Below are 22,750 nucleotides of genomic sequence, written 5' to 3'. Positions count from 1 at the left end.
CCATCTTATGAGTAGACATTTGAGTGTCAAATCGTTTTTTAAATTGGGGGCCAGTGTCAGGGCTCCGGGTTGATCAAGCTGGTTTGGTCTCTGTTTTTGTCTGTCTGCGTGCTGTATGTTTCCTTTCGTGTCTGTTCTGTTTGTTTACATGTGCCATGTGCTGGCCGCGAACCATGGTTTTTCGCAGGGGCTGATTGAGGCGGATGCACACTTCATCAGCTGTAATTCCTTAATTAATCCTCTGCCTATAAATACCTCCCTGTACCAGACTGTTTTATGTGACAGTTGAAAAAAAAAAACAGTTTGAGTTTCTTTATCTCTGCCAGTTCCTAGTGGTTCAGTCAGTTAGTCCTCGAATCTATTATTATTAGTATTTTAGTCAGTCTGTTTTCTCTGCTATCATTATCTGTCTTGTGTATTTCCTGCCCTAGACCTTGCTGCTATTCTGCTGTGGTCTCCAGCTCAGCCAATTCTCGTTTCTCGCTGAGGGTGGGAGCTCACCCTCTCTGTCAGTTTCTCTGGAACCAGTCAACACAACATCTGGCTCCCCTCAAAGTTTCTGGCAGGCCAACTTTACTTACCTCTGCTGCAGTTCTGTGTGGCTACTAGATGGTTACCAAGCTCGCTCTCTCTCCATCCATTGGTCAGCTCCTGGATCTGCCCCCATCTGACACATTCCCTCCTGGTCTGCTCACCGATGACTACCTCATCCCCTTAAAGCTGGTCATCTCTCATCTCCCCAGTGTTGCAATTTTCCACACTGGGTCCACTGCTGCTAATACCTCTGGCCAGAATGATGGTAGACTCCGATCAGCTGTTGCTCAGCAGGGAGCTCTTCTTAGTCAACACAATGAGCAACTATCTGCCTCCAATCAGGCCATGAAAGCCATGGTGGCCCAGTTCACTAAGCTTCCTGTCCATCTTTAATGCCCGTCAGTTATTGTTATTCCTCAGCTCACCGGTCAGGCCTGGGACTGGGTGACCAGGTTGTTTGGAATTCCAAACATTCCTCCCCATTTGATGATTGGACAACCTTCAACTCCAACCTCGTCCGATTCTGTGCCGGATAGTGGGCCCATGCAGATTGGCCGCACTCGTTTGTCCCAGGAGGTGCAACAAGGATGTTTGATGTGGGTGCTATGATTGCATTGTGGCAAACCCGACCACCGATTTGCTAACTGCCCATTGAAAGAAAATGCTCACCAGTAGACAGGGAGTTACTGAACATGAGCGAAATCTAGAAAACAGGTTTCCAAAAGTTGCAGGACCTTGAAATTTGAGACCCTGGACCGTCACAGGCCACCAAATCAGGCCTCTGAAAGAGCAGGCTCTAGATATTTGTTAAATCTTATAGCTTCTAATGAATAAACTGCTGCACATTGGCATACCAGGTATCCTGTCTCACAGGTCAAGAAAAGAGTGGCCAAAAGGTCCCAGAATCAGGCCCCAGAATTTGGAGGCTCTAGATGCTTCCTGAATGCATTTTTTAGCTCTAGACCTCAACCATAATCCTAACCCATTTTCGTTCAAGAGGCTCTTTCTGGTTATGAGAGCAAGAGAGCTGTGTGAAAGATTCTTACACAAATGCCCTCAAAAGCATTTTCTTCATTCTAATGAAGAATTCATTCTCAATATGATGTTTGAGGGACCTCAGGCTACCACAATGTGAGATTTGGGGCCTGTCGGACCTTTCTAGAAATAGTCCATATGTCATTTATTTCATTCATTTCTATAGTGGGTTGGTATACACTGCTCAGAAAGGTCCAAACTGCCTAAAATTGAAATGTGTCCTTATTAACATATGACCTTTTTTAATACTTAATTGGCCATTTAGGGAAAGTGTCCAAGGACCCATTGTGAAAATTCACATTGGTTTAATGGGGATGTATAAAAAAAGAGAGGTTAAAAGATAGACTTGCCAAGAAACCACTATTTGAGTGGGATGGTAAAATTATTGCTGAAAAACTCTGTCATTCACAAAGGTCCCACCTGTTATTTATTTAATGGCCTCCCAATAGGGGTTTGTGGATGGTCTTTGTTTTGCAAGTTTAAGGTTATTTTGACAGTGCAATGTGATCAGTGGGTCGTGGGGAGTACAGAACAGGTTGGTTTTATCAAAATACAGTGGCAATAAATAGTATCTGAACCCTTTGGAATTAGCTAGTTTTCGGCATTAATTTGTCATAAAATCTTCATCAAAGTCATCAAAGTATAGACAAACACAATGTGCTTAAGCTAACAACACACAAACAATTATAATCTTTCATGTCTTTATTGAACACATCCCATTAAAAATTCACAGTGCTGTCGAAAATGTAAGTGAACCTTTTCCGATAGCTGCGGATTAGACCTGCACAACATTCAGATGGAATTTTGGACCATTTTTCCTTACAGAACTGCTTCAGCTCAGCCACATTTTTAGGATATCTGGTGTGAATGGCTCTCTTGAGGTCATTCCACAACATCTCTATGGGGTTAAGGTCTGGGTTCTGACTGGGCCACTCCAAAAGGTGGATTTTCTTTTTTTGAAGCCACTCTTTAGTGGATTTACTTCTATGTTAAGGGTTATTGTCCTTCTGCATCACCCAACTTCTACTGAGCTTTAGCTGGTGCACAGCCACCCTGACATTATCCTGTAGGATATCTTGATATACTTGGGAATTCATTATTTCCTCGATGATGGCAAGCGGTCCAGGCCCCAAAGCAGCAAAGCAGCCCCAAATCATGATGCTCCCTCCACTGTACTTCGCCGTTGGGATGATGTTTTCATGTTGGTTTGTAGTGCCCTTTTTACGCTTTATGTATTACTGCGTATTCTTCCCAAACAATTCAACCTTTGTTTCATCAGTCCACAAAACATTTTCCCGGTAGTGTTGTGGAGTGTCAAATTGGTCTTTGGCAAACTTCAGCCACGCAACAATGTTTTTGTTGGAAAGCAGCGGCTTCCTTCGTGGTGTCCTGCCTTGTACACTATGCCTGTTTAATGTTTTCTGTGTAGTAGACTCAGGAACAGAGATTTTACCAGTTCCAATTATTCCTTCAAGTCTTTAGCTGTCACTCTAGAGTTCTTTTTTACCTCACTGAGCATTCTGCGGTGTGCCCTTTAAAACATCTTGGCTGGATGGCCATTTCTAGGGAGAGTAGCCACAGCACTAAATCATTTCCATTTATAGACAATTTGTCTAACTGTGGCCAAATGAATATTTAAGCTCTTCGAGATAACTTTGTTACCCCTTCTAGCTTTATGCAAAGCAACAATTCTTGATCGTAGGTCTTCTGAGACATCTTTTTGTCAGCAGATGCTTCTTGTGAATACCAAAATCAAAATGTTTAAGTGCTTTTATAATTCAGAGTAGCTCTAACCCACACCTCCAATCTCATTTTATTAATTGGATGCCAGGTTTGCCAACTCCTGACTATAGTTAGCTTTTGTTTACATCATCAGCCTAAGGGTTCACATACTTTTTCCAAAATACACTGAATATTTTAATTATGTATTCAGTATGTACAAGAACAATACAATAATTAGATTTTAATTAGTTAAAAGAGATCGTGCTTGTTCATTACTGTAAATTAGATGAAGATCAAACCAGATTTTAAGACAAATGTATACATAAATGCAGGTAATTCTAAAGGGTTCGCATACTTTTTCTTGCCACTGTATATCAATAAAACCAAATGTTCCTCCAACCTTTGTGATTTGTGGACATCATTATTTTAAGCTCAAACATAAAGGAATTTATTAATTATCATATTTAGGTGACTGTACGACTCCATTTGAACAACACACACCCTTCAAAACCTCATTATTTTACTCTCCATGAACCCTATTTTTGTTCATGGAATAAATTGCATGTGGGCTCTCCATATCTCCATAATGGAAAAAGTTAGAGACTTGAAACTTGCACACACGTGCTTGTCATGGCACTTCCTTTGAATGGTTTCAAGATTAAAATGTTTACTTAAAAAGTTTTTTTTTTTTTTTTTAGATGAGATTTTTGATGATCTATTTTGTATTTACACTATAGAAAGGGGAGGTTATAATGAGCACAGGTACACTGGTTTAGGTCAACCCAGAGCTGAGATATGAAAAACCCATGTGCAATTTATTCCACTCACAAAAATAGTGGATTTGAATTTGTAAGTTAGTGCAATGAGCTCACTGGTCATTTTATTGAGATGATAACCATGAAGATTAGAATAGTGGCGTTGTGGACCTATGTATTGTATACATTTGAAGTGGGCAGTTAGGGTTAAGGTTAAAATGTTGGTGGACCTATTCAATAACTTGGAAGTGGGCAGATATTAGATTGGTGGACTTAAGGCCATACTTTTAGATCGAACCTACGCCGTAGGCTATGTGTAGCTACGGCAGTTACGGTGTAGCCTACGACGTAGCCTGACATGCACCTCTTCAAAAATGTAACTGGGCAGGGGGCTTTGCCTCCGAAACATCCATAAGGGGACATTTAGTGGGTCTGTGGGACACGGGGGCATCGTGGCGGTCCTTGGCCCCTAAAAGAGGGAGGTGATTAATATAGTGAGCACCAGATATTTTTTGCTGATGCGGCGCGGGTTTCATCGTTGACCGGGGGGTCCCTCAAAGACACTCAGAAGCATCCTGAGGGCCTGGCACCCCTGGTGGTACACTTGCCCTCATACAACATCCTCATTCAATGGATCTGGTGGCCTGCCATGGCACATGACAATGCCGATTTGTGTTGGCCTATTCAGTCTGTGCACAGAACAAAACATCTAGTCAGTTCTCAGCAGATTTACTCCAACCCTTGCTGCCTTTGAGACCCTGGTCCCATTTTGCCCTGGACTTCTTTTCGGTATTTCCCCCTTTCCAGGGCAACAACGTTGCTTTAACGGTGATGGACAGGTTCTCAAAGGCAGCACATTTTATACCTCTGCCCAAGCATATGCGAGCTAAACATGTACAATTACAGGCAGCTCATTACAGGATTCTCATTAGCTACACAAATTTGTAACCATTTAAATTATTGAATATTAGATCAAATTATATCAAATTCAAACTTTAGACATTGCACGCAATGACTAATGGATCAGGAAAATTTTGCAGACTATAGTGATAAACAGGTGTTAAGGAAAGTACTGTGGTAGTTTTTGTTTCTGTTAGTGTTTTGGTAGAAAATAAAATAAAAAGTGCCTTTTTCCCCCAGGGGTCCTTTAGCCCCATTGTGCCCTAATGTTCAAAATATTCATTTGAAAATTCAGCACAATGTTTGAAAACATGTTAGGGGCTGTTCACATGCGGGAATGCATTGTTGCGATAAAATTAGATGCAGCGCCACAAAATGAGCAAAACGTAGGTGTCTAGAGAAGCACTTTTAACAGTTTATGTTCTTTTTAACATGACATGTCATCTAAAAACATGAACAAGCCATCAAAGATGTCCGTCTAGTGCACGTTTACATTGAAAGAAAACTTTCAGAAAACATGTATTATTATCATTTATTTATTGGGGAAATTAAGTTTCAGCCTCAGATGACCCCCATGGCACTTGGGCATATTCTACACACTATTTTATACTAGCCAACTACATATAGTACACAGCCATGAGCAGTTACAGTGCTATATTTCAATGAGGGAATCTCAGGTCATATATTATGTTATTTTAACCCATCCATCCACAATAGGCTACAAACAAACGTTTGCAGCACAAACAGACAATTTGAATTGTTGCATTTGAAGTTTGATGGGGTGGAAGATCAAGTTGGGGTGGCAGATCATGTCTGTACTAAAAATCAATGCTTCATATTTTAAAAAACAAAAACAGCAATGATACCGAATATGGCACAAACCAGCACCAAGCGAGCACAAACGATGGAGACAGGTTAGAGTGATTGACATGGGGTGTAGCCTGCATGATTTCACAGCTCCCAAAAGCTACCATGTTATATAGAAAGGAAAATGTTTTGATGTTTCAAAAAGAGCACAAACAAATGGCAATTTTGTCTGGCATCGGATCACATAAAGAGCTTTTTAAAAATAAAATGTGCAAATATTTAACCAAAACACTGCTGAACGGCTATGGTGTTTTTCAAACTGTTTTTCGAGACAAGAACATGATTATCATTGTAATTAGGGTCGGAATGTGAGGCCGCACATTTTTTTTTTAGTGTTGTACATGTACTGCACCTGTGTACTGCTGTACAATACTGTTTCCACCAATGATCCATTCGACAACTTACTGAGTCAGACATTGTCTGTCATTATACCCTCTGTTCCCTATCTGTCACTCACTCAACGTTGTGTCGATGTAGTGACACTTGGGGTCACTCTTGGGAGCCCGAAACACCTCTGGTCGTTGATAAAAGGCCAATGAAAATTGGCGAGTGGTATTTGCATGCCACTCCCCTGGACATACGGGTATAAAAGGAGCTGGTATGCAACCACTCATTCAGATTTTCTCTTCGGAGCCGAACGGTCATGCTCACTGAGCTGAATTCTCACGACTGTTCATTCACCTCTGCTGGATCTGACGGGGCATTTCAGCGGCTTCTCACTCCTCTGCACTGGTGCACTGCAGAGAACGCCCCTGGGTGCTTCGGCAGAAAAAAGAGAGTATATTTTCCTGAAAGAGTATATTTCTCTAAAAGAGCGGCACACGGAACTTCTTTTTAAAGACGCTTCTTTTTAAAGATGCCTTTCTGATTGTGTGTTATTCCTGGTTGCGGTCATTACCTCTCAACTTCAGACAGTCACGATCGCTGTCTTTCGTGTCTGGGTGCGACCCACATGGAGGCAGAGTTCGTGGATGGTTCATGTTCTCACTGCGAGAACATGACCATGGCAACATTGCGGTTCGTAAGAAAGCAAGCCACCCCAGCGGCTCCCCGCCTCGGTCCTTCTACCTACGGGTTTGAGGCCAGCATGGCTAGCACTGGGGGCAATGGATCGCCTCTGCCAGGTATCTCTCCGCGGACCTCCCATTCCCCAGCACGCTCGTCTGCCCTGATCGGGCTTCCGGATGAGTCTGCCGGCTTGTCTCATGGTGAGTTCAACCTCTTGTTCGGAGCCCGCAAAGCTGATGAGCTCTCAAGCGCAGCATCGGAGGGTGGTCTTGTCCAGTCAGATGCAGAAACCTCAGCTGGGCTCCCCCCTTCGGGGTCGATTGCCCAGTTATGGGCTGATGCCGGACGTGCTTTCCCAGACGGCCGCGAGCATCGGGCTAGAGTGGAACCCTCTGCTCTCCCCTGAACCCTCGCGGCTCGATGATTGGTTCCTGGGCTCACGGCGCCGCTCAAAGCAGCCACGCCCCGCTCCAGTGCCTTTCTTCCCGGAAGTGCACGAGCAGCTGACAGAATCGTGGGAGGCACCTTTTACTGCCCGGTCCCGATTTCTCAGTTCCCCCGCCCTCACTACCCTCGATGGCGGGGCGGCCAGGGGCTATACAGCGATTCCCCTGGTGGATAAGCCGCCACCTGGCACGGATGCCCAAAGCTCCCGTCCAAGCCCTGTAGGTTCACATCATCCCTGGCGGCCAAAGCCTACAGCGCTGCTGGACAAGCCACCTCTGCCCTGCATGCCATGGCTCTCCTGCAGGTCCACCAAGCCAAGGCACAAGGCACTTTTTATTTGATTTCGCCGCATACCCAAGTGGCTGCGGTACCCAAAAGTTCAGCAAAAGAGCAGTTTCCTCCTTCCCTGGGTCACATACCCAGTGTGCACGGTCGTCATCATGACCACGTCCACCTTTTTTCCCTTGCAGGATTGGCGCTCCAGCAGCAGTCTCCCCACCCCTGCACGCCCAGCTGTGGCACACATCTGCCCCCGATGTGACAGTCTCCACAGGTTGCGAGGACAGGCCTCTTCCTCCCCCATACCAGGCTGTTCCGGGGGTGGTTACAAGGAGCCAGGTAAGTGCTTCGATGTCCCTAGACTCAGCATGGCCACGACATGGTGTGGCACCTCGAGCTCTGCCCCGCTGCATGGCCCCACCTGCCGGTACATCCAACGATGTTGTCCCTTTGGTCCCCCTTGCGCGGAACTTGGATGCGTGGCTTGCGCTTTCCAATCCGTCGCGATGGCTGGTCCGGACTGTCTGACTCGGCTATGTGATTCAGTTCACCAGGCATCCACCCAGGTTCAGCGGTATCCACTTCACCTTGGTGAAGGACGAAAACGCTGCTACCTTGCGCGCGGAGATCGCTACCCTCCTACAGAAGGGTGCGATAGAACCTGTCCCTCCGGCCGAGATGAACAAGGGGTTTTACAGCCCCTACTTCATCGTACCGAAGAAAGGTGGTGGGTTGCGGCCAATCTTGGACCTGCGAGTACTGAACCGGGCTTTAAACAGACTCCCGTTCAAGATGCTGACGCAAAAACACATTCTGGCGAGCATCCGGCATCAAGATTGGTTCGTGGCGGTAAACCTGAAGGACGAGTACTTTCACGTCTCGATTCTACCTCGACACAGACCCTTCCTGCAGTTTGCATTTGAGACTTGCAAAGGTGTTGGGTGTTGCCCAGCCTACTGCTCTGCAAATGTCTGTTAGAGAGGCACCCCTGGCCAAGGCCCAGGAGGCCACTACACTCCTGGTAGAATGGGCTCGTAGCCCTACCGGGGGCGGCACGTCCTGGGCGAGATATGCCATAGCTATTGCATCAATGAGCCAGTGGGCGATCCTCTGCTTGGAGACCAGAGGTGTTTCGGGCTCCCAAGAGTGACCTCTAGTGTCACTACATCGACACAATGTCTCGTTCCCTCCATTAGGAAACGGAGGTTACGCAAGTAACCATGACGTTTTCCCAATGTAAGTGCACATTACAGATCTTCATTAGAATACTGTCTTTATCGAACAACATGATTTCTGTTGGCTAATAGAACAAAATTCCTAGTGCACGTCCTTTGGGATTCTAAAATACTACCAGCCAAGATATCCTCAGTCCCTCCATAATAATGCCATAGAAAGTCTTCCAAAAACAGCATCCAGCACTAGTATCATTACCAGTATTTTCTTTTTACAGCTTACATTTTATTGTCTTTTCAATTAGTTACATAAAATCAATATAATAATACATCAACTGGATGATGATTACTTCTGATCTGAGTGCTTAACTCCATACCTTTTTATTCTAAATGTGGTGTATTAATTGAAAAACAGAGTTTGGAATGAGTCTGCTTAGTTCATTACTTGTCCATTTGGAGTCACCAATTCACACACACACACACTAGTAAAAGAGTGCATACACACATTCAAGAGTGTGCGGATGGTGCGTACTCATTTAGTGCAAGTTTATTTGTATAAATCCTGATGTGTGCGAGGGAAATTGCGTATGCACATTTCAATGCCTATTTTGTGTGTAATCAACATTAATACATCAGGCCCCTGGAGTTTTCCAAACTTCTTTTGAACTAGGGCAGTCAGTGGATGAAGTTGTGGCAGACTGTGAAGAGAATGCACTGGGTGGAATGGTGTCAGTTATGTGCTGTGAGCTTTGGCTGTATGTGATGGTGTCACTAAGTGTTCAGAGTGTAAATGTCAAATAATTTCTCAATAGTGGGCCAAATCCGGTTCTTTCCAAAATTTCTCACAGACAGCGGAGCGGGTGGCGAGCCACCAATAGGCCATAATTTGGACACCCCTGCTGTACAAGGTGGTATAATCACCAAGAAGATGAGGGCATTTTGGAAAATGTGATTCATGACCTCTCTGTTCCAGGGTGATAATGCCTCTATACTGCTAAACACACCCTTGCATAAATTGTTTATTTGCAACAAAGTGGTATATTTGCAGCAACGGAAACTATTTTCCACCAATTATTGCCAGAAGTATGCAGCTCTGCACCGGTAGTGGTGAATCTGCAGCAAACCTTTGGCAACAATGGACAGTTTGCCACTACTGGCAAACACTTCTATGGCAAACCTGTGGCAACAATGAAGAGTTTGGAGCAAAGCTCATTTGCATGTGAAAATAATGAGTGGCAAATTTGTAGCATGTTTGCCACAGGGGTTTGCCAGAACTCTTGATTTTTGTAAGAACTTCAAAGAACTAAGGGATTAGGTCCTTGATATTATAATATTGTTAGTTGGAGGAACCATCAACCAAATAGTAAATTAGTGAAGTGGATTTTTAAACCGTCACAGCTGACTTTGCACAGACTAGCGGCATCTGTACATCTGTACAAGATACATCCATAAACTTTGGGAAAAGTTGTTTTATTATTGCATCACTGTACTGTAGGTTTGAGTTCTGTGTTTGCATTTCCCCTGAGTGTAAATCCAGTTTAAGAACAATAGAATCTGTTGTAGTACTGAAATGTAAATCTACATTATGAGCATCATTCATGCAAATTACAGAATCTTATAATTACAAATAGGCCTATTTTTAGTTTTCTTGAAACTAAATGTGTTAATCGATTGACAGCAACAGCAATAAATAATCATTTGCTACCTCAAAGATAACCATTTTGCCCTTGAAAATGGTCATGAAGTGGCGTGGTTCCTTCCCCATAGATACACTGACTTGAACAGGTTGGCCACCATACTGCTGGTCCAGAGTCACAGCCTGATATGCACACGCCGTCACTTCATCCTGAGTAGCATGGCGTCCCTGTGAGAGAGTTATCATCACATTCAACACTATATGCAAACATTATAATATAACTCAAAGCTCTTCTTCAGGTTTTGCTGAACTTCAGCATTCTTTTAAATTCAAACCCTAACTGTAACCAAAACAATAGGTTTCGGTTAATGTTCACCAGTACTGTACTGATAGACATTGTTGTCATTTAGCACATATACATTACAGAAAGGTATATTCAAAACTTGATTGTCCTGAGAATGCACTTGTTAAACTCATTATAGAATCTTGAATTATATACAGTGCATCCGGAAAGTATTCACAGCGCTTCACTTTTTCCACATTTTGTTATGTTACAGCCTTATTCCAAAATTGATTAAATTCATTATTTTCCTCAAAATTCTACAAACAATAGCCCATAAGGACAACGTGAAAGAAGTTTGTTTGAAATCTTTGCAAATGTATTAAAAATAAAAAACGAAAAAGAAAAAAAAAAATCACGTACAAAAGTTTCACAGCCTTTGCTCAACACTTTGTTGAAGCACCTTTGGCACCAATTACAGCAAGTCTTTTTGAGTATGATGCTACAAGCTTGGCACACCTATTTTTGGGCAGTTTCTCCCATTCTTCTTTGCAGGACCTCTCAAGCTCCATCAGGTTGGATGGGGAGTGTCAGTGCACAGCCATTTTCAGATCTCTCCAGAGATGTTCAATCAGGTTAAAGTCTGGGCTCTGGCTGGGCCACTCAAGGACATTCACAGAGTTGTCCCGTAGCCACTCCTTTATTATCTTGGCTGTGTGCTTAGGGTCTTTGTCCTGTTGGAAGATGAACCTTCGCCCCAGTCTGAGGTCCAGAGCACTCTGGAGCAGGTTTTCATCAAGGATGTCTCTGTACATTGCTGCATTCATCTTCCCCTCGATCCTGACTAGTCTCCCAGTTCCTGCCGCTGAAAAACATCCCCACAACATGATGCTGCCACCACCATGCTTCACTGTAGGGATGGTATTGGCCAGGTGATGAGCGGTGCCTGGTTTCCTCCAGACATGATGCTTGCCATTCAGGCCAAAGAGTTCAATCTTTGTTTCATCAGACCAGAGAATTTTGTTTCTCATGGTCTGAGAGTCCTTCAGGTGCCTTTTGGCAAACTCCAGGCGGGCTGTCATGTGCCTTTTACTGAGGAGTGGCTTCCGTCTGGCCACTCTACCATACAGGCCTGATTGGTGGAGTGCTGCAGAGATGGTTGTTCTTCTGGAAGGTTCTCCTCTCTCCACAGAGAAACGCTGGAGCTCTGTCAGAGTGACCATCAGGTTCTTGGTCACCTCCCTGACTAAGGCCCTTCTCCCCCGATTGCTCAGTTTGGCCAGGTGGCCAGCTCTAGGAAGAGTCCTGGTGGTTCCAAACTTCTTCCATTTACGGATGATGGAGGCCAATGTGCTCATAGGGACCTTCAATGATGCAGAAATTACTCTGCCAGTAAAGCCAGAATTGAACCCTTTTCCTCACTGAAAACTTTTCTTTTCAACTTTTCTGGCACAGTCAGTAGTTATTTTTATTTTATTTCCAATTACTTTTGAGGTACTACTAGCATTGTTTTTGCCATCCAGCTGGTCCTGTTGCAGAGAATAGTGATGAACACAGCAGTGGTTTTTTTACTTTTCCTCATTAAAGAAGATTTGGTTCAGGTGATCACCTAATCAGTACCTAATCAAGTAAAATGAGGTGTGCTCGTGTTAGAATTCAACCGACACTGGAATGGAATGGCTGCCATACATGTTGAGATGCTGATTTAAGAAAAATTTGAAGTGGTCTTTTAATTTTTTCCAGAGCTGGCACCAACAATCATGCCACGGTCCAAATCACTGAGATCACATTTTTTCCCCATTCTGATGGTTGATTTGAACATTAACCGAAGCTCCTGACCCGTATCTGCATGATTTTATGCACTGCACTGCTGCCACATGATTGGCTGACTAGATAATCGTATGGATTGTTGGTGCCAGATGGGCTGGTTTAAGTATTTCTGTAACTGCTGATCTCCTGGGATTTTCACATACAACAGTCTCTAGAAATTTACTCAGAATTGTGCCAAAAACAAAAAACATCCAGTGAGTGGCAGTGCTGCAGACAGAAACGTCTTGTTGATGAAAGAGGTCAACAGAGAAGAATGCTATATTTTTAATGTGTATTGCAGAGGGGGTGGGGTTAATATTTGGTAACATTTATTTTGTAAAATGTTATTAAAAATAAAAAAGTTTAAAACTTTATTTTAATGAATCCCTTTTGGTCTTGAACCAGATACTGACTTTTGTTTTGTATAATTGTAAGTTTGTCTGGCCTGGCTGTTGCTTTTTGTGTTCTATGCAATGCCTGTACCAATTGAAATTCCCATGGGATAAATAATAAACTGAACTGAAGAAGTATACAAGAGAGGACAACATACAGTGGCCCTTAAGCCACACTTTGTCACATTTCAAAATTTCTGATGCTGACAGACAGACAGACAGACAGATCACCCTAGGAACAATCTATCTATCTGGTTGCAAGGGTTTTCAATTTGGTTGCTAGGATATGGCCATGCAGTTGCTAAGGTGTTAGTGAATAGCAGCTTGTTGGCCCTAATTAACAGAGCCCAGCCCTATGTCTCTACAATGTTCTAGTGCTGAGATATGGAAGTGTCATTTTGCTCTATGGTTGCTATGGGTGCTTTCGATGGTTGCTTGTATGTGGCTAGGCAGTTGCTATGGTGTTACCATAGCTGCTTGTTGAGTCAAAAGAGCTCTATCCCATGTTTCAATGATGTTTTCGTACTGAGATATAAATGTCGCTAGGGTGTTTCTTGGCCCCAGTCAAAAAAGCTCACCCCCATGTATGTACAATATTCTGTCGTTGAGATATGAGTGTTCCTATACTGTTGGTAGGGTGTTCCATCTGGTTGACAGGGCATGGCTAGGCAGTTGCTAGGGTGTTGCTGAACTGCTGCAAGCTGATCAGAGTCAAAATATCCCACGCCCTTGTCTCTACGATATTTAGATGCTGAGACATAAGTGTCGTTCTACAGTTGCTAAGGTGTTCCATCTGGTTGCTAGTGTGTGGCTAGGCAGTTGCTAGCGTATTATGGAATGGCTGCTACTTGGCATGAGTCAAAAGAGTCAACCCCCAGGTTTTTACAATATTGTTGTGCTGAGATGTGTGTTGCTAAAGATGGTACTCAACCAGAATAGGCCTAGTACCACCGCAGTCACCGCGTGGATTAATAATTAGCAGCTCTAAAACACGCTAAGAGGCGCTATAACAATAGAATTTCAATAGGCCAGAGCTGAGTGCCTCAAAGCTCAAATTCTCAAAGCTTTCTCACAATGTCACAACCATTCAGATGGAGGCAGTAATGCAAGTTAAGCTTGTTTTGCCATCCACCATAAAACAGAAGAAGAACAAGAAGAAAACAAAAACAAGAACACCACCATAACATTGACTTGCTGGTTGAACGTTGCAATAGAGATGCATGATAAACACTTTACTGCAGCATTTAGTGTTCACGAGAATGCCCATGCATCAGAGGCTTATTTGTTAGCATTTTATTTATTCACATTTCATTAGAGAATTATAATTTGTGAATATTTTAACATAAACATATGCACAGACGTTATAAGAGAGCATCATTAGGTAGCATATTCAAACAGTTGTAACTTTCAAAAACTGTGAAGCCTGTGCTTTCTTTTAATGTGCCAATTGGCTAGCCCATATTTTCTGTTTTTAAACTGGATTATTAAATGTGAACTAATTAATTTATATGTATATCTCTGTATCATATGTTATATTCTCCTGGCAATAAAAATGAAAGAAAAAGTGAACAGAATTATTCTTCATGGGAGCATAAAGAAATCGACAAGAAAAGAGCCAGGGGAAAAAGGCATCAGGACGAGGAGGTAATCTCACCCCAAAAAATCCACACCAGAACTACAGGACATTGTGTTTAACTTGTCTGACAAGGAGTTGTACACGGACAAACTAAAGAACTTAAGTAAGAGGTTATCTTTTGCACCATATAATGTTACTAATGCATTTATGGTAAAAATTGAATTATTTAATTTTTCAGAAATGTTAAAGAGTTATTTTAATCCAAAAGTTGATGCAATATCAAACATACAAAGATTTAAGCTGAAAAGTACTTTTACGCCAGTAATCATTATTCATTCGATGAACAATTTTTGCAGACTAGTCTAAAATGACAAATTGTTGCAGGAACTTTGTGGCACAGCTCGTAAACAAAATTTAATGAAAATGCAGAGAGAGGCCTTAAAAACACTCAATGATCCTTCCTTAAAAATAAATCGAGCAGATAAAGGAGAAGGGATTGTTGTTATGAATTTTAACACATATTGAAAAATAAGAGATGTTGGAGGAGTTGTTTTATAAAAAAAAGTCTTAATCAACTCAACTTACAACTACAAAAAACTAATTGATGAGATATTACAATTATGTTTAAGTAACAAATTAATTAGTGAACAAGAATTAAAATATCTAAAAAATGAACACCCCATAATTCCAGTTGTGTCGATGTAGTGACACTAGGGGTCACTCTTGGGAGCCCCAAACACCTCTGCTTTTTTTTAAAAAGGCCATTGAGAATTGGTGAGTGGAATTTGCATGCCACTCTCCCGGACATAAGGATATAAAAGGAGCTGGTATGCAACCACTCATTCAGATTTTCTCTTCGGAGCCGAGCGGTTCTATTCATTGAGCTGAATTCATCCGTTAAGTTCATTCACCTCATCTGCTGGATTCTACAGCGCATTTCAGCGGCTTCTCCCTCTCTGCACCCATGGAGTGCAAAGAACACCCCTAGGTGCTTCGGCAGAAACAACTAAAAGAGTATATATTCTAAAAAGAGTATATTTTCTTTCTAAAAGAGCGGCAGACACGGAACGTCTTTTTAAAGATGCCTTTCCATTTGTGTGTTATTCCTGGTTGCGGTCGTTTTCTCTCCGCTTCTGATGGCCACGATTGCTGTTTTACGTGTCTGGGCGCTGCCCACGTGGAGACATCGTTCGTGGACATGACATGACCATGGCAACGTTGCGGTCGCGGCTTGCATTCGTAAGAAAGCAAGCAACCCCAGTATAAGGCCGTGCCGGTTAGCACTGGGGCGATTTGGGGACCTCAATGGGACCACCTCCGCCGGGTATCCCCCATGGACCTCCCATTCCCCAGCACGTTTGCTTGCCCCGGTCGGGCACTCGGACGAGATCGCCGGCTCGTCTCAGGGCGAGTTTGACCTCTTGTTCGGAGCCCGAGAAAGAAGATGAGTTATCGAGCGCAGCATCGGCGAGTGGGCTCGTCCAGTCAGACGCAGAGGCTTCAAGTGGAACCCTCCACTCTCCCCTGAACCCTCGAGGCTCGATGAATGGTTCCTGGGCTCGGGGCACTGTCACACTCTCTTTGAAGACTGCCCTCCTGACTGTGCTCACGTCCATCAAAAGGGTAGGGAACATGCAGGCGTTCTCTGTCAGCGAATCGTGCCTGGAGTTCGGTCCGGGTTACTCTCACATGATCCTGAGACCCTGACCGGGCTATGTGCCCAAGGTTCCCACGACCTCTTTTAGGGATCAGGTGGTGAACCTGCAAGCGCTGCTCCAGGAGGAGGCAGACCCAACTTTGCCGTTGCTGTGTCCGGTGTGAGCTTTACACATCTATTTGGATCACATGCAGAGCCTTAGAAGCTCCAAGCAGCTCTTTGTTTGCTTTGGTGGACAGTGGAAAGGAAGCGCTGTCTCCAAACAGAGGATTGCCCACTGGGTCATTGACGCCATCATGATGGCATATCAGGCTCAGGACGTGCCACCACCTGCGGGGTTACGAGCCCACTCTACCAGGAGTGTGGTGGCCTCCTGGGCCCTGGCCAGTGGTGCCTCTTTGGCAGACATCTGCAGAGCAGCGGGCTGGGCAATACCCAACACCTTTGCGAGGTTCTACAATCTCCGGGTTGAGGTGGTCTTGTCCAGTGTATTGGCAGGCACGAGCAGGTAAGTTCCGGGACAAACTGGCTGGGTGTACCGTTTGCGCATAGCGCCTTTCCCCTCCCTTGAAGTGAAAACGTGCGCTCTTGAATCCCAGTCGTGTTCACAGACTGTGATCCCTGTATGACTTTCCTCTTTAGCCCTCTGGCAGTTGAGTTTGTGGAGAAACTCGCTGACCGGTCCAGTACGTGCGCTAATGAGCCCCTGTACTGAGGTAGGTGCTCCACATTCCCCGAAGGCAACCCTATGTGATATCTTCTGCAAAATTGTTTCCCTGATGGCAAACTGCGTCTTTCTTGGGCAGAGGCCCCCAGTCGCCATGCTCTGTAGAAACTCCTCCCCCTTCGGGTAGGACCTACCATGAGACCTCTCCACATGACATACTTCCGACAAGACTCTGTAAGACCATTTGGGCGGGGTGTGGTCTCCGCTGTGTCTTCCCTTTGGGAGGGACACCCCCCGACGAAGAAAAGAGAGGGAAAAGAGGCCTTGACTGGGCTAGCCTGTCCCTATAGTTGGGCAGCCGACTTGTTCCTAATGGACCGTTCGAAGCTCATAAGAGCGTTGGGGGAGGTTATGTGATGGCCTGGTGCGCTGGCTACAAGGCACACAGCAGTCTGCCCATCACACACCGCCAGTTCACGTAACACAGTTCAGCTAGTTGTGGCATTTTGTATAGGGACCCCTAGTGTCACTACATCGACACAACGTCGAGTGAGTGACAGATAGGGAATGTCCTGGTTACTTTCGTAACCTCCGTTCCCTGATGGAGGGAATGAGACATTGTGTCCCTCTTGCCACAACGCTGAACTACCCGCTGAAATGGCCGGGACCTGGTCTCGGCTCCTTAGCACAAAACCTGAATGAGTGGTTACATACCAGCTCCTTTTATACCCATATGTCCGGGGGAGTGGCATGCAAATTCCACTCGCCAATTCTCATTGGCCTTTTTTCAAAAAAGCAGAGGTGCTCCCAAGAGTGGCCCCTAGTGTCACTACAGATAGAATATTATAGTGTGTTATTCTTGTGTTTCAAGGTTTTTGCTACGGACCGCCATGTCCGCTCATTATTAATACTCAGGGTATTAATTATCACGAATGAGATTTGTTGTATTGTGGACCAACCACAGTGGGCTGTTGTGCATTTCCGCCATCGCGGGTGAGACCGGCAAACTGAGTTTATCCATTAAAGAATCAAAGAATGCGGGACTGTTTACGAGCTGTCCACCGCGCCTGTGAGTGATAAACTAACAGCTGCTTTCTCTCCCACGGTCGCGAAATTGGCTTTGGGGCCGTCAGTTAATTCTCTCTCTCTCTCGTACTAACCAAACACACACACACACACACACGCGACCCCTCACAAACATTCTGGCACACATTTTTGGCTCGTAGATAGCTTTGTGCTAAAGCTCAGCTCAGTCAAAATCACATCTGATAAATGTGATTTGATTTTGATTTGATACACACGGTAACTGGTAGACGCCATTGACTGGTTTCTCTCCGCCAATATTCGCAGCCATATTCCCTTGCCGGAAGTCTCGCGTGACATACTCTCCACGAGAGTCATTTTGTGCGCGTCCCTCCTTATACACACACACATACACGCACGCACGCACGCACGCACGCACGCACGCACGCACGCACACACACACACTTGCTCTCTTTCTCACACACACACACTTGCTCTCTCTCTCTCACACACACACACACCCTCATGTGTTATAGGATTATTTTGATTTCCATATCTAATCATATCACTGTTTAGTTTGTAGTTGTAAGTCGGACGTTTATTGACTGCATTGTATTAATTATTAATTTATTACTGCCTAAATAAACTTTGTTTATATTACAAAGAGAAGTGTTTTGGTTTGTTTTGCATACGCCTGTGTCATGCTGATGGGATGTCAGTGCTCGGATTCAAGCCTTCATTCATTGTTTTTTCCCGAAAATCGATATTCTTCGGATGTCGATTTTCCTAATATTGAGACTGTTATACTATCTGGTTATTAGTCCCTGATTCCAGGGTGGTGCCCTGTCAATGTTAATCCTTATTAATATTCTATTGATTTTTGATAATTGGTAATTATCTTTGATGATTGTTGAATTTCAATGATCAATAAGCTAGTGTTAATTTTAATTAATGTTTCATCGATGTTAACAATTAACGATTTTCTTTGATAATTGTTGATTTAAAGGATTAAAAAAGTTAACATTGATTCTCATCAATGTTCTATTGATTTTAATAATTAATAATTATCTTTGATAATTATTAATTATTGCTAATAACCAAACTTGCTCCTAAACGTAGCACACTACATTTACTGGAGACCCATATGAGGTTTTAATGAGTTAGATTCAATTAATTAATTTAAATATTAATTAATAACTATATAAATATTTATTAATTATTTCTGATAGTAACGCTGATCTAAACAACCAGTAAAGCCCTACACATGCATTTACTACATTCATCAGCTCTAGAGTGCCTTCTATCAAGTTTGCAATAAATAAAAGCCATGATACAATACATTTCTGAGATGTGAAACTGATGAAAGTCAACGAGTCATTACATATTACCGTTTATTAAAAACTAACGGATAAAAATACAATACTGACAGAAGATAGTCATCATCCAACATCCAAAAATTACCTATTAGTCAACTTCACAGGCTAAAACGAATTTGCAGCACCGATAATCAGTTTGAAAAACAAGCCGAAATACTTGTTCAGCGTTTGCAATCTAGAGAATACCTGGAGATTTGGTTAAATAACGCATTAGAAAAGGTAAATAAATTAGATAGAAATGCTAATTTGCTTACACATAAACCTTCTCAGGAAAAAAAGACGTTTTCAGTGAATTGCACACTACATTGACAGCAGTGATATGATCAGATCAATTATTTATAAATATTGGCACATTTTGTTGTCAGACGGATCATTAAATAATGCGTTTCAGAACCTCCCATTATTTACTAACCTAACTGATATGTTAGTTACTTTAGATTTTGTAAAAAGAAATAAACCCACCTTTAAACAGGGCTGTTTCCAATTAATAAATTCTGCTGTGTGTCATAACTTAATACGGTGTAAAAGTTAATATGTCCTATGACTAAAAAACGGTATATGATCAAGTCTTGTATTACTTGTACAATGCTAAATGTAATTTACATTTTGAGATGTCCTTGCCAAAAGATATATAACGGTGAATTATCGCGCCAATTAAAACTTAGGATAAATGAACATATACTGTAAGTCTACTATTAGATGTAAAGATATACTTTAACTTCTCCGGTAGCAAGACACTTTAATTAGATGACTCACAGCATTAATCAAATATGTACAGGTATCAAGGAAGTTCATGGGTCTCATAGAGGTGTTAACTTAAATAATGAGTTATAAAAACGTGAAGCAATTTGGATCTATTAACTCAAAGAATTTGCTCTTGATGATCTAAATGAAAAACTAGATTTATCAATATTCCTATAAATAAAACAATATTATAATGAAGTGTTTAATCAACTTTATGGTTTTGCTGATATGTTCTTTTGGCAAAAGACATCAATATGAATCCGAGCTGTGAGAACTATTGTTGATTAATGACGGTATATACCTGACGTTTCAATGATTGGTTCATCATCACTTGACCAGTTAAACTTATTTTTGGATCGTATATATATAAAAAAAAAAAAAAAAATGCTAAATTGAATTCTGTGAGTTTTAATGTCAATATATTTTTGTATTTTGATAGTTGTGATGGTTTTATATACTTGAGGTTTTGTATGATTATGATGATTGATTATTGGGTGATTAATCATATGTCAATTGTTTGAATCATGTGATCTTTTAGGCACCAATTTCTTGTATTCTGCGACAAATCATTTGTGAATATAAGGATACGTGATGATGTCATGGGAATGTTGTCTATATAAGAAGGTGGGTGTGGGTTAATTGTACACATTGAGGAAGGCCTGTGCCGAAAACATCTGTTTCCCCTAATATGTAATAAAGTGAAAGAAGTGTATCACCTCTGTGTGGATCATCATCTCAGTAGCATAATAATTATCAAATGAAATATTGTAAAATATTTGAATACAAATCGCAATTTTCCATTATTAGGCTGGAAGTATTATGACCATATTATTTGTATAATATTAGTCTCAGTACATGCGTATTATGCTACATATAATAACCAGAAAAGCTATGTAATTCCAAAGGTTATGTGCTTTGTTATTCATTATCTGTCGAAGTATTTTATTAGTAGTTAATGTTTGATATTAACCGATGTTGGCCCAAAGCTCGATAACGTTGAATGTTTCCCCATTCTTTATCAAGTTATAGAAAGAAGAGACAGCCTAGAGTCCCAACCAAAGGACTTTTGCGTGTGATGCAGGTTCGATTCCACCTTTTCCCAAATCCACTTTTCTTCCTATCTCATGTCAGCAAAGACAGACACTTTCTTTTAATAAACATTAACATAAAATATTTGAAAGGGTTTTGCCGAGACACGTGGGAAACTTGTTTAAACACATAAAAGTATAAGTCCAAATACCATATTATACCAAACATTACGGGACATCAGCCGTGGCGCAAACTGTCTTTTTGTGAAAGGATATGCAAATAATATGCTGTGAAAAAATATGTTATCTTAGTATTTGTTTTAAATGTTTGAACTGACTTTTAAATAATCTATATCAAATATTGATATTTATGCGAATAAATGTGTATTTATGCAATAAAGGCATGTCGCATCTCTGTTGGGTACATTTTACTTTTCCATATGTATCAAAAAAAAAAAAAAAAAAAAAGGTTAAGATGAGATATGAAGGAGTTCCATGATGACAAAATCGAAGGCATGACCACATGACCAACCTTGTGATAAATGTAGGCTATTATCTTCTATTGGTCCCTGTGACGAGGAGGAGGGCGGGGTCGGGCTGTGAGGACACACGCCTAGCCCTGAATCGGGCTAATCGTCCGGGAGCGGGATAAAGACCAGCTGGAGGCGCCAGTTCGAGAGAGAGAGAGAGAGAGAGAGAGAGAGAGAGAGAGAGAGAGAGAGAGACAGAGAGAGAGAGACAGAGAGAGAGAGAGAGAGAGAGAGAGAGAGAGAGAGAGAGAGAGCCACATGCCGCTGCAGTGTGCGTCTATGTTCATTTATGTTATTAAAAGTTATGTTGACTGTTCAGCCGGTTCCCGCCTCCTCCTTGCCCACCTTTACCCCGTTACAGTCCCACTGTTCTTTCCATCCCCCCTGCGAACAGAGGCTTTCTTTTATTAAACAATAACAAAATATTTTAAAGGGTTTTGTGGAGACACATGTTAAATGTGTAAGACATGTTAAAAAATTTCCTGTAACACATTTTAGTGCATTACTTAGGACTTAACACTTTTTAAGCACATCGAGAGATTTTTCAATATAATTTTTTATTTTTTATTTTATTTATTTATTTATTTTTTTTAAATATTCACCCAGAAAAGCCACAGCGAACAAAATATTCTGAAGTCCTCCTCAGATGTCATGTTTGCGTTATACTCGCGTAACAGGGCTCATTGTCTCGGTTTGCTCGGCAGCAGCAGTGACAAAAAGCATCTTACACCATTAAGGCAATTTCACGTCAAACGAGACGCGATTATGAGAGGCGAATTGCTGGCGAATGCCCCTTTCCTATAGAAAGCGAAGCAAATGTTCGCAGTTAACACATTCACACCTTTACAATAGGTGGCGCTAATCAACAAGCAATTTTACCCCGGTACAGTAGGTGGCTCAATGCACCTTTGAGCTGGTCCGCCCTCTGCCCATCACCGGGTGAGAAGAACTAACTACTTGACAAGTTTACAAAACAAACAAGAAATGCAAAACTATTCTGTAGCGAGCATGTAGAAAAAAAAAGAAAAAAAAAATCTCTACAAGCAGCAGCAGCGATGATGAGTGTGTTGTTGATTTACTCATTGAGAAAGAAAACTTTAGAGATACTTCAAACTATTTCAGTTAATCTGCTGGACAAGTTGACTGACAGTATTATCATGTATACACAGTTGGAGGGGTGATTTGAAAGAATAGAGTGTAAAAAAATTGTTTAACGGTTAAAACATGTTATCATTTGGAACAATATTAATTTTATGCCACTGTCAAGCATACTCAGTGCTGGGTGGATTACTTGTGAATTGTAATCAGGTACT

The 22,750-nt window shown here is 42.2% G+C and overlaps 1 protein-coding gene across 1 annotated transcript in view; it reads right to left on the bottom strand.

The window, feature by feature from the left end:
• Positions 1 to 22,750, bottom strand: part of avil (advillin) — a 131,231-nt gene that overhangs the window by 11,335 nt on the left and 97,146 nt on the right. Inside the window, exon 13 of the mRNA XM_051672275.1 lies at positions 10,425 to 10,583. Coding sequence (XP_051528235.1) covers positions 10,425 to 10,583 — 159 coding nt within the window. The remainder of the gene's footprint in view (positions 1 to 10,424; positions 10,584 to 22,750) is intronic.

Source organism: Myxocyprinus asiaticus, chromosome 35 (assembly GCF_019703515.2).
Source record: "Myxocyprinus asiaticus isolate MX2 ecotype Aquarium Trade chromosome 35, UBuf_Myxa_2, whole genome shotgun sequence".
In the NCBI taxonomy this organism is placed as follows: Eukaryota; Metazoa; Chordata; class Actinopteri; order Cypriniformes; family Catostomidae; genus Myxocyprinus; species Myxocyprinus asiaticus.
The sequence above is the reverse complement of the archived record's forward strand: the minus strand, read 5'-3'. Positions and strand labels throughout refer to the sequence as shown.